Source organism: Syngnathus typhle, linkage group LG1 (genome assembly GCF_033458585.1).
Source record: "Syngnathus typhle isolate RoL2023-S1 ecotype Sweden linkage group LG1, RoL_Styp_1.0, whole genome shotgun sequence".
NCBI lineage: Eukaryota > Metazoa > Chordata > Actinopteri > Syngnathiformes > Syngnathidae > Syngnathus > Syngnathus typhle.
This window is the reverse complement of record NC_083738.1, coordinates 18,524,506-18,537,217: the sequence shown is the minus strand read 5'-3', so window position 1 is coordinate 18,537,217 and position 12,712 is coordinate 18,524,506. Positions and strand designations below refer to the sequence as shown.

General features: G+C 43.1%; 2 protein-coding genes across 2 annotated transcripts; one reads left to right on the top strand and one right to left on the bottom strand.

Annotated features, from left to right (window-relative positions):
* Positions 1 to 4,707: 4,707 nt before the first annotated feature.
* Positions 4,708 to 7,679, top strand: irg1l (immunoresponsive gene 1, like). Its single transcript, XM_061273505.1, has 6 exons — positions 4,708 to 4,725; positions 4,828 to 4,882; positions 4,971 to 5,158; positions 5,468 to 5,560; positions 5,864 to 6,069; positions 6,752 to 7,679. Exons 1-6 carry the CDS (start codon positions 4,708 to 4,710, stop codon positions 7,677 to 7,679), a joined length of 1,488 nt encoding a protein of 495 aa, XP_061129489.1.
* Positions 7,680 to 7,846: 167 nt separating this feature from the next.
* Positions 7,847 to 10,283, bottom strand: glod5 (glyoxalase domain containing 5). The gene is made up of 4 exons (XM_061281798.1): positions 10,053 to 10,283; positions 9,769 to 9,924; positions 8,350 to 8,505; positions 7,847 to 8,261 (listed from the first exon to the last, which is right to left on the bottom strand). The coding sequence occupies exons 1-4, from the start codon at positions 10,107 to 10,109 to the stop codon at positions 8,130 to 8,132; spliced, it is 501 nt and encodes a 166-aa protein (XP_061137782.1). The 5' UTR covers positions 10,110 to 10,283; the 3' UTR covers positions 7,847 to 8,129.
* Between the last annotated feature and the right edge of the window lie 2,429 nt (positions 10,284 to 12,712).

The window sequence follows — 12,712 nt, the reverse complement described above, 5'->3', positions numbered from 1 at the left end:
AGACCATGTACAGTAAGTTAAGGTTGGGGTTAGGGTTAAGGATAGGGTTAGGTTTTTCTTGTAAAAAAAATGACCATGTCGAAATGTGTTATTTATTTATTTATTTATTTATTTATTACATTCACACACACAGAGGGGCAATGTTTTCTATGTGAACAGTATGATTTTAAACAAGAAAAATAAAAGATTACAATAATAAAATGCAAGCTTTACTATGTTAAATATGCTGACAATTGTGATTCTCTTTATAAACGGTGTAATTTTCTAAACAATCCACGATTACATTCAATATGTGTTCATTTGTGACGCTGAAATACAATGACAAAAACGAAGCCAATCTTTCAGAAAAGGCTCTCTGAAGAATTCAAAATCTAACAATCAAGCCATTGTGCTTTTGACTCTGTCAAAGATCTCTCTGACCCGTCCTGCGGGGACGCAACCTTCCCTGAGAATAGTGATGGCCCCTGTGGATTGAAAAAGGAGGTGTCCATTAAAATTGACATAATAATGAGGAGAATGTGAGAAGAATCTGGATTGTACCTTCATCGATCTGAAGGCAGTTGACTACCGTTGAAGCAACAACTTCGCTCGTCTCCCCGTCACACAGAACCCCTTGGATCTTGTGCCCCAGTCGGCTGTCACAAAAGGCACCCGTCACGCTAGAGTTTGAATGCAGACTTACGCACGGTGCCATTTGCACAGCAGGCTTACTCGATCACCATGCTGTGGTGAGTGCTGTCCTGTTCTCCGCTGGGATTGGCCGAGGTAATAGCGAGAGGTCCAGTGATATCGCAGAGGTGGCGGGTAACGGTGTGGTCAGGTACTCGGATCATGATGCTGTCCCTGGTGCCAACGCGCTCATAAGCCGGTCCCACCCCTACGTGGCACCGACTTTTAAAACGCGGGAGGGAGGATGAAAATGGCGTTTTGCAGTTTTACCCAGTTTGAAGAGCCAGTCTCCTTTGCTGACGATGCAGCTGATGCCGCCTGGATACACGTTCCGCATGAACTCCCACAGCAAGGGACTAAAGGGAGGTTTGGCTTCCACCAGCTGCTTCAGACTGGAGATGCAAATACAAATGGGCTTCTCTGCTGGTCTGTCCTATAAGATCATCAACAAATAATGACATTTGAATAGACCTTGAAAAAGCACTAATCACCAGCTCGTTTACCATTTGTACCTTGATGTTATAGATTTTCTCAATAGCTTGCGGGTTCTTGCAGGATGCAGCCAAAGCATAAACGGTGTCTGTAGGAATACCGCACACTCCCCCGTTTTCCAGAATGCTTGCAATTCTCAAAAGCCCAGAGGTGAGTCGAGAGTTTGCCACAGGGCACGGTAGGTCAGGCTTAGTTTTCTGCTTCTCTTGTTTCTAAGACAACCAACAAACATTTTTCTCAAGCAAAGGAAATCATTGACTACACAACACTTGAAGAGAAAGATTTGAACAAATATTTACCGTACCTTCAATAATGCAGGGCCCAAAGGCAGTAGCCTTTGAGAGAAGATGCTGTTTATCAATGATGCCATTGCTCCATATGTACAAATTATGGAAAAGAGTGCAAGCGTGGCCACTGTATACAAAAGCAAACATTGATTGACATTGATTGTGTTTGATTAAAATTCAAAACTCATTTTCACTCACTTTCGAGTTGGTATGGCAATCGTTGCAGAGTTGAAAGAAGAAGACAAACAAGTACCACCTCCATGGTTGCCGTTAGCAACAGCAGGACCAGATTCTCGTAGCTAGCTGACGTGAATGGAGATCATCACAATTTATTTCATGAGATCATTGCAAATCTCCAGAGATAAAATTTAGGTAATCCTTACCACTGGCTAGAAGGAAAGCATTGATGAAGAGAAAAGCGATGGCTCCGGCGGCAAAATCATAAGCGACTTGTGAGGAAAGCTGAAGGAGAGGACCTACAAATTCAAAAGAAGTCATCAGAATTGTAGACAAAACCATTTTCACGTCTTACTTGGACAGCATACCTGCAAATCTGAACCAGGTCCACGTTGCCCAGACCGCCACATAGACAGGTGCGATGATCGCCCCGAGCTGGTTCGCTCCCGTAACTTTCAGCCGACTGATGAAGGCCTGGATGATGGCACCAGAGATGAGGACCCAAGGGACAGTCTGATGCAGGAACGAAGAATTTGTGCTGTGGGCACTTGCATGAAGTGCAGACAGAGCTGCAAGCCCGTTTGACAAGTAAAACAGGACATCTGACTCATGTCCACTTTGGAACGGCCTTTCATGGTTTGTTTGTTCGGACCTGCTCCAGTTCAAAACTTTCTTCAGCTGCGCGGTGGAAATGGGCTGTGGCCCAACAGGGATAAGGGACTTCTCCGCAATGATATTGATGAGCCGAGAAAAAGTGCCGTACAGCGAGGCGGCGGTAAAGCTGGTGCAAGCTATACCAAAAAATATGTAATGGTGACTGAGGGGGATCTGAGGGATTGTGGAGATGGTGAGCAGGAGAAACAGCATGTTGTGGGTCAGTTCCAAAACATCCATTTTCAGGCTCCCGCAGCAAAGCACTAAGGCTGCCACCACAAAGAACCAGTTCCCTACCATCGGGTCCCTCCCAGAGGTGATTTTGGTATCGTCCACGATCAGAACAGATGCCACAAATTCATTCCAAGCATTGATCAGCCAATATGTGGCATGAAATCCAAACTTAGTTGTGTGGTAGCAATCTTGGCGTAGATGGGCGTAGTAGCTGGATAAAAGCTGTGCGCCTGTGATGATGGACACCCAAGCAACTCCCAAACCAAAGGATCTCATGAACCCAAAGCTGTAAAATGCAAAGATGAATGGTGCCACAGTGTCACAGAAGAAACCCAAGGCCACGGGTTCTGCATACTTTGTGTTTTTCTTCTTTTCGGTGCCAGGGCTGGGAGCGTTGGCTGAACTGAGCGTACCGAGCAGGAGGACATTAAACAGAGGTGTTCCAAAGCCTTTGATAGCCAGACGTTGAGTCAGCCCTTTAATGAGTAGTGCCGCTGAGCCATAGATGGCAAACACCAGGATGAGCAACTCCAAAATCCCGGATACCACAAGAGCCCATGGACCTGACACCAGAGCTGCTGCTTCAAAAATTAAAGTGGCTGTGATGGCCCCGAAAACAAAAGGCATGATGTAGTTGACTGTGGCTGAGCAAAAGGCAAGAAGAGCCGATAGCGAGATATACGGGACCAGACCAGCAATAGTCGACTCCTTTAAGGACAGACATATATAGCACGGTGGAATCTCCATGGATGCATTGAATTGTGTCATGTTGGTGGACAGAGACGCGTTGTTTGTTATTGGCGGTGGCGCTGTGGAGTTAGCGGAGAAGGCGCCAAAGTAGATTCGAGAGGCGCCATAACTTCCCCAAAGAGCGGCGTAGCCAACAAAGGCAGTGCCACTCAGATGATCATATTTTCGGAAGGACAGCAGGCCTGCCACCAGTTGACAGATACCACCAATCAGGATGAGATGCACACCTAAATAAAGGTCACAAATAAAGGTCATGAATCAAGCCACAGTACGATATTCCTCATCATTCGTGATATGACTTTACCGGCAAGTATGTTCTCCACACCCTGTGGTGCCACACCAGAGTGTGCTGTACTAAAGTTCTGTAAAAGTACAAGGAATGCACTGATTCCATTTGACAGCATTCCCAAAACTCCTGGCTCACTGTAGAAACTGGCAGGAAAGCCGTCTATTGTTGTCATGATATAATCTAGGGGGGGAAATGGATACATTCAGAATGCTGAATCAAGTATACTGTAGTATATGTCGTTTTTTTCGAAGATTATGTAATTTATTAATTCAAAATCTTAACTGTCTGTAACACCCAGGTAACTTTGTAAGTTTTTGACTATAAATACCTAAAATTACAATTTCTGGTTACGCGGAAGTGACCTGCTTTCATAACAAGAGAAACTTTGAGCTTTTGTTCACTCCAAAGTACAGTACAAACTAGCATCTTGACAAAAAAAACCAATTCAACTTGATTTATAATATGTCAGTCAAAAGATAATGGAAGTTTCGGTTGAACAAAAGCTTACAAACAAGTGTTTTTGAAAGATGGTTTCAATAATATAAAGAAATCAGGTGAGCATGCTTTATCTTATCAATATCTGCCAAGAGTAGTTTATCCTGACAAGAAATTATTCCTCCACTGTCAAGTAAGTAACCAAACTTGACATAACAATGTGGCCATATAATACAACATCCAATTAATAACATTGATATTCTTTAAATATTTAAGCGTTATCAAGGTCCTACCTTTTGAAGATGTACCTGATGAAATGTTGATCTTCTTCCGGGCTTGGATATATTATATGTATATGCTTCCTGAGAGTGAGTGGGATGGATGACAATTCCCTACACGACAATCCTGAACGCTCTGCAACCCGAGAGATGATATCATGGAACTCAGCTGAGTCCCACACCTTCCTCTTTTTTCTTTTTCGTTTTCTGAAGAACTGTTGATTAGGATAATGATGACATGCACACTGTTGAAAGTACTTCCTTGAATCCGATGATATTGTGTTGTGGAAAATACATGCTCTTCCTTCCACCTTCGTCACTATTGTAAGTCCTTGACTATATAAGGCTGGTCCCCGTTTGGGCGGCATCAGAATCCGTTTTCATCTGCGGACTACAAAGTTGCTACGTCAAGAAGAAACTTAGAAGACACCTGACTGAAGCGATGAGCTGCTTGCTACAGGTACACAGTCAGATGTTGTTGTTTTTTAACGACCAATCAATCAATTGATTTTGCTTAGAAAATTGCATCAACAATATGTTATTTCATGATTTATCTCTGCAGAAAGCCATCAGACCAATATGGTCTGTCAAAGAACTGCACAAGTCTGCAGTTGAGGGTAAAGTCATGGCAACAAGCTTCTTTACCACAATGTCCTAAAGCATCTTCTTAATTTCCCAATTATGCTTCTTTTTCACGCCATGTAGTCTTGAAGCAGCCCTCCCCTGAGGACACGGTGACGGCGAGTTTTGGAAAGTTCATCAGTGAAGTAAAGCCTCAGCACTTGTCGTCTGTAGTCCTTCATCGCAGTAAGAGGATGGTGCTGGACAGTATCGGAGTCGGGCTCCTTGGCAGCACAACAGATGTTTTTCGACTGGCACTGCAGCACTCCCAGGTGAGTCTGGAGAAGAAAAAAAATGAGATTAAATATCTTTTTTTTCTTTTTAATTGATGGCTTATCTAAAATAAGGTGGCATGCAGACAGACGAGAGGTTTGGAGTAATCCCTAGTTATGACGTTTGTGATAAATGCCGTGGCCTTCTTCAGTGAATGTCAAAGAAGCGTATTAAGCAACTGAGGAGTGATGAGCCTAATTAATCATTTGAAGCTCTTTGGCATGCGTGTGAGTGTGCATGAGTGTGTGTGTGTGTGTGTGTCAGTGATGACTCCAACTGTTTACCTGCCTCCATCTTACTCCCTTCAGCTCCTGTACGCCCATCATGACGTCAGCTCTGTCTACGGACCCGAGGGCACCAAGCTCTCGCCAACACTGGCGGCTTTTGTCAACGGAGTGGCGGTGAGCACGACCAACTGCCACCGGACAAATACACCAGACGCCGGTCCTCAAAACAAAATGAAACATTTTCAATTCATACAAGGAACAGTCTTTGGGGAAAGCATTTACACAAGGTGTTGATGACACCAGAGTGACTTCACTAAACTAAATTACCAACTATTAAACTAGCAAATAATGTTTTGGTTTCTTAATAAGTCAACAGGCGCTTAAGCTGACATTTTCCCTGATTCAAGCTTTCACCACATGCATATAAAAGCGCCTGGAATTGGAATGATATCTGATTATCCCTCTCCTTTGATACAGACTCACTCCATGGACTTTGATGATACATGGCACCCCGCCACTCATCCCTCCGGAGCAGTGCTCCCCGCTGTGCTGGCTGTCAGCGACATGATGCCCGCCAATGGCAAGCCCAGTGGTCTGCACTTCCTGCTGGCTTTCAACGTCGGCATTGAGATCCAGGGCCGACTCATGAGGTTCTCTAATGAGGCTCATAACATCCCCAAGCGGTGAGTGTGTAGGAACACGGGTCAAAGTTCAGTACTAGCTGTTTTGTAAGGATAACTATCAACAAAGATAAAGAGTATGTTTTGGAGGGAAGATTTGACATTTAACTCAAGAAAGCTAGTCGTGGTCTTTTACAAACTTTAGGCCCTGTTTTCGTCTACTGTGGGAGTTTTCAACTGGTTTTGTCCAAGGGACCAAGAAGCAACTCCAGGATCACTGCTTTGGTGGAATATTATTTTATTTTGCATCGAAGGAGAATAGACCTACACAGGCTGTTTATTTGCATGTTTGTCTATTTGGGGAATCTCAGCTACATTTGACAAAATTTGGATGGGTAAATGATTCACAGAATTAGCTAGAGAATAAATTAAGTCTAAGTAATAAATCCATTTTATTTTTAAAAATGTTACAATTACTTTCCATTTCCAATTTCGCCGACCACTTGCAATTCCGCCACGGACTACTCGGGGTCCACGAACTACCGGTTGACGATCCCTGGTCTAGCACAAAGTGCTGTTAGCTAAGTCTTAGCCAAACAAAGCAGCTCCACTGATGGAACTAGCATGAAAATGAAGAGGTTTTCATGTCAAGCTCACGTGCTCTTGTCTACGAAGATAGAGTCCTCTGCATACCTCAAATATGGACTGAAATACTATATGCTATTTGTGTGTCTACTCTAACCAGGTTTCACCCTCCCAGCGTGGTGGGGACAATGGGAAGTGCAGCAGCTTGCGCTTGCCTCTTGTCACTGAGTCCGTCGCAGTGCAGTCACGCCTTGGCCATCGCTGCTTCTCTCTCTGGGGCGCCGATGGCTAACGCTGCAACTCAGTCCAAGCCCATGCACATTGGCAATGCCTCCCGCTTGGGGCTGGAGGCAGCTGTACTGGCCTCTCAAGGACTTGAGGCAAGTCAGCTAGTCCTGGATGCTGTCGAAGGGGTTGCTGGTTTCAGTGCTTTCTTCAAAGACTATGCGCCGCAGCATTTGGGTTCACCCAACCATGGTGACCATGTGTTCTTGATAGAAGAGCAGGATATAGCCTTTAAACGCTTTCCCGCACATCTGGGCATGCACTGGGTGGCAGATGCCGCAGCCTCGGTGCACAAGAACCTCGTGGGTTTCGGTCCTGGAAAGGTGACCCCGGCTCACATTCAGGCCGTCCTGCTCAGAGTTCCTGACTCCAAATACATCAACAGGCCTTTCCCAGAGTCGGACCACCAGGCCCGCCATTCTTTCCAGTTCAACGCTTGCAGTGCTCTCCTGGACGGCGAGGTGACCGTGCAGTCCTTCAGCCCGGAAGCCATGTCTCGTCCTGAGCTCCTCCAGTTACTGAGACGTGTCCGTGTGGAGCATCCCGACGACAACCCAGCCAATTTCAATCACATGTATGGTGAAGTCCAAGTAGCGCTTGTTGGGGGAGACGTCCTGAGAGGGCGCTGCGATACATTCTACGGTCACTGGCGCAAACCACTGACCAACGAGAGCCTGAGAAAGAAGTTCAGGAATAATGCGGGTGCTGTGCTTCCTACAGATAAAGTTGAGAGACTAATTCAAATGATAGAAGACATGGACAAACTCAACGACTGTACCCCTCTTCTCTCACAACTCCAGTAAAAATCCGGGATCACCGCTGAATGTCTCAATGTACATTATAATGTACTTAAATATGGAGCAAAAAGAGATATAGTCAAGTACACACATAGTATGTTGCCATCGTATGTCAAACATAAAACCTTTGACTATAGATGCTTTGCTTCTATTAATAAAGCTATTTGCAAGCATGATTTCCAAAATTAGCTTTATTGAATTCTCATCTCTCATTAAGAACAACAAAGTCAAGGGCGGATGCACCTTGCATTGCTTGGGAATAACAATGAAGTTGCAATGTTGTCAGACTGTCCTGACTGTTTAATGAGAGAAAACACAACCTATGTACAAAGCCAAGGTGACAAATTGTAAAAGTTGAAAAGACACAGATTAAGACCGCAGTGAGGAACCCGGTACCAAAAGAACGGCCCGCCGCTAATCTCTCAAGTAAACATACATTTTGAAAACAAAACTGTTTTATGGTGTTTCTTGATGATAATTGGACACTTCAATGAGGTTGCCATCCGGATCTCGAAAGTACAGAGAGGTGATTGTCCCCACCGCTCCCGTCCTGTCCACCGGGCCCTCCTCTATCTGCACCCCACACACCTACAAATGGGACAATGACAGGAGCTGGGATGAATACATATACAACTTCTAACACACAAAATAATTCCATATAAAAGGAGAGCCAGACCTTTAGGTGTGCAGCGACAGTAGTCAGAGGGGTTTTGGTAATGAGACACAAGTCTGCAGAACCTGGAGTCGGATGCTTGGCCTTGGGCTCAAATTCCTTGCCCAGCTGGTGAAGGTTCAACTTTTGCTTCCCAAAGCTCAGAGCTTTACGGTCCCCCTTCATTGGTGAAGCGACAACGGAATGTGTGAGTGAGGAAAGTTGCCCCAAGTAATTCATTAGCGGATGAGCGCAGCATGAGATATGTGCCATACAATTGAATTCTGCCATCTGGTGGGGGTTCTCTCAAATAACACAACAGCCAACAGCTTCATGAGTTTTAACACATTTGTCCATAACACATTCTCTGTACAGGATGGAAACAAGCAGTATAACATATCTGAGAGAAAATATTTATTATTTTTGGATGGATGATGGACATCAGATGTATTATATATATATATATTTTTTTTAAAACTCCAGTCCAATTCAGTTTTGTTCTGTGGACTTATTTATGGTGTTGGGATATGAGATTTTGTTAAACAAGGATTTGTCTCTAAGAGCTGTTGATTCTTTTTTCCTCATTTATGCTTTCAGAGCTTTTGGTAGCAATGTGTCACTACTTGTTTGTTTTCTTTTGGTTGTTAGGTAATGTTTGGGGGGGGAAACAAAAGTCAATTTGTGTTGAGCATTTCTCCACTCTGAGGGTTTGTCCAGCTGCTATTTAGTTGAGTTGTAGTGGATTGGTGTTTGTGCTGGTTTTGGAATTGGGACAGGGAAACCATGTCTTAAGTCTTATGAAAATGGACAGAAAAGCAAAGAGACAGCAATGATTCATGTCTTAACATAACTGCTTTTTGCACTTCTGGTTGGATGTCAAAGTTTTCTTCGCTGTACTGTTCTTGTGCTGTACAATGACAATACATTTGAATCTAATCTAAATACACAAAGAGTGACAATACAATCTTTATAGCATATGAGGATTTTTTTTGAAGGGGGGGGGGGATTATTTTCTGTAAATGGAATTCAAAACTGATATCATCCTTTCTCTATGACAAGTTTTGAACAATAGAACCCCTGTTTTCAAGTTTATTTGTCAAGTTTATTTCAATATGAGATTAATGTAAATATGAATTTTTATATTTTATTTACTATGTAAATACAAATGTCAGCAGTCTTCATTCATATAAAAAAATAAATAAATAAAATGTTGACACATTAACAAAGTACAAATCGTCAGCCACATAGCAGAATTGTCCAAGCTATATTTCCATATTTTGGGGTCTTTTGGCTTACTTGCGCCCTTATGTGGTTGAAAATTTTGTTACAAACAAAAAGTGTGTTGTAAATATTGTGACTACTATACTGACTTGACTTCTTTGAGTCTCAAATCTACCCTAATCCGAAAATATTGCCCAGATTATTCACCAACTGGCGGCATACCTTAAACGTGACAAGATCCATGCCCAGAGCAGACGTGTAAAACTTGACCGTGTCCGGCACACTTTTCACAGTCAGCACCAAATGGTCCAAATGGCTCACTTCTATCGGACATGTCCCTTTGCGTTTTACGGCTTCTTGCGTTCGAGTAAAGTCTTTCTGAAAGAAAACAGCGCATGTTAAATCGTACGTTTACGTCTGAGACATTTTAATTTGAACGTTTCGACCAATAAGTTCAGACGAGTGAAAATTGTTTTCTCATGATGTGTCGCTCTTTTTATTATTACCTTAAGCAAAATCCTCTGGACGGTCCAAAAACGACAGGCAGTTCTCTGCAGTGCCATTATGCAACTGCACACTTCCTAGTTGTGCACCTTTCGCATATTGATCAGGGCGTGCAGATCGAGCGAGTTTTGTTTCATTTTAAACATAGCAACTACCGTGAAAATATTTCGTGGTCGTTCGTGATTCTAAATTCTATTTTGTGGAGTAGTGTTGGCTCGTGAGTGAACGATTCGTTCAAAAGGACAATTTTACTTTCCAGTGAACGAGAGTGAACGAATCACTTCCTAAAGTGTTTCGTTCCTTTTTCAGTTCCTATGACTTCAACCAGTAGGTGTCGCTAATGCGCATTGAAGCTGGTGCCACCTCGCCGTAAAACAAAACGAGATCAGGGGATGTTTGAGAATATTTGTCTTTTTTCACATGTCCTGAGTGTTATTAGTCACCTAAATGTTGAACAGAGTCTGTGATGTACTAAAGTCAAATTCCTTGTTTGGCACGCTCAAACATGGCGGATAAAAACTCTTGAATCTTGAATGAAGGGATGCGCTGTTATGCAACAACGGGGACATTATGCTTCTCTTTGGGTAATCTTGATTTTATAACACTTGTAGTAGTTTTTAAATAACGTGTATGCATATATATGCCTAAATATTATTATCCAATACATCTACTGCAATCTTACATTGGACTGCTGGTTTGAAATGTATTATTATTTTATTATTATTATTTTAATAAACATTTGTGTTAAAACTTGTCTGGTGTTTTATTCCTTTGTTTTTATGTTCGCCAATTGAAACATAAAAATCTGACATTTGGTTACCTGCTTTATATGACAACATGTGTAGGTACATCTCATGGACACTTCAATAGGTACACTACATGAGGTAAAAAAAAGAATAAATAAATAAAGGGTTAATTGCACAATATAAGCACATTCACGCATTTTCTCGCACCTAGGATCAAACCAAGATTTTACCAAGCAAGAGCCCGTGTCACTAACCAGTCGGCTGTTTTGACATGATAGACCAGGGGTGTCCAAACTTTTTGCAAGGAGGGCCAGATTTAGTAACGTGAAGGGGCCCGGGGGCCAATATTTTGTCAAACGCTTTGTGTGGCGGGCGCCATCTAGTGTGCAAACTGAGAAGTGCAACAGAGTTGAGCGGGCCATATTCAATTATGTTTTCAGAATTTGCTGCGGGGCCAATAAAAACTGGAAAAAAGTTGGCCCGCGGGCCGTAATTTGGACACCCCTATGATACACTATGTTCGAATGCACTGTTGTGTACTAGTGATGTGCATCATAGGCCAATAGGGAAAAAGCTGAAGTGAAAGTGAAAAGTGCCATACCCGCCCTCACCCCCACCTCCTGATTGGCTTTTTGAGCTGTGATGTCACATGGACACTCCATTAGGTACACCGCCATTTTCAAGGGTACCTAATAACCGGCCACTTTATTAGGGAAATATCATGGTCAAAGGTCACAGGTGTCAAGCTCTAGTCCTCGGGGCCGCGTTCCAACATGTTTTCCAAGTGACCCTCGTTAAGCGCACCTGCGTGAAAAGTTTTTGGTCACGTTCACGTTCCGCAGGAGCTAAAACTTTTCACGCAGGTGCACTTAACGAGGGAATCACACGGACACTCCATTAGGTACACCGCCATTTTCAAGTGTACCTAATAACAGGCCACTTCATTAGGGAAATACACGAGGGAATCTTGGAAAACATGTTGGAATGCGGCCCCGAGGACTTGAGCTTGACAGCTGTGATCTTTGACCATGATATTTCCCTAATAAAGCGGCCTGTTATTAGGTACACTTGAAAATGGCGGTGTACCTAATGGAGTGTCCAATTGACGTCACAGATCAACCAGCCAATCAGAAGGTGGGGGTGAGGGCGGATGTTGCACTTTTCACTTGGGTGTGGGGCCACCTTATGTATTTACACATAAATACTTGCATTTGTTTACATATGCGTACGCATACAAAGCAAGGTTCCAATTCTAAAAGCTCATTTATATATATGCTCACACCTGTGATCGAACTAGGTTCTTATCAAGCAAGAGCCCATGTCACTAACCAGTCGGCTATTTCGACCGGGTAGCCCTTGTCCGTCTGCACAATTTTGTACTAGTGATGTGCAGTCCAGTTGAACTGAATCACTTCAGGGTCACGATTCGTTAAACAATTTGTTTGAACGAATCTTTTGAGCGAACTGATTCTAAAGATTCAGTTCACTTAAAAGAACTGGAATGCACATCACTGGGTAATGTAATACGTATAATCACCAATCAAAATTTACAGCAAAACGTAAGTGTGAGTATATGATTGTATTCAAAAGTAATACATATTTTTGTATGCATAAGCGTAATGTAAAATTACAGCGTATGTGATTTGCCAAGGGACGTAAAATCTATTGGGGATTTTATACCCCCTGCTGGGGGATGAGAACTTTCGATAGAGAAAAAGATCAGATGGGTAATTGCAATTCGATGGAGAGCAGGTTGCTTGAAAACACACCAACAAGCATAAGTAGAGATGGAGAGGCTTCGGTTGATCTTCAGAGCACCGTACATCTGTATGCCGTATGATCTGATTGCACTGTATCTATGTGACAGTGTAAACATTGGCCCTTTTAACCTCAGCAATGCGAGCCTGCACATAGAC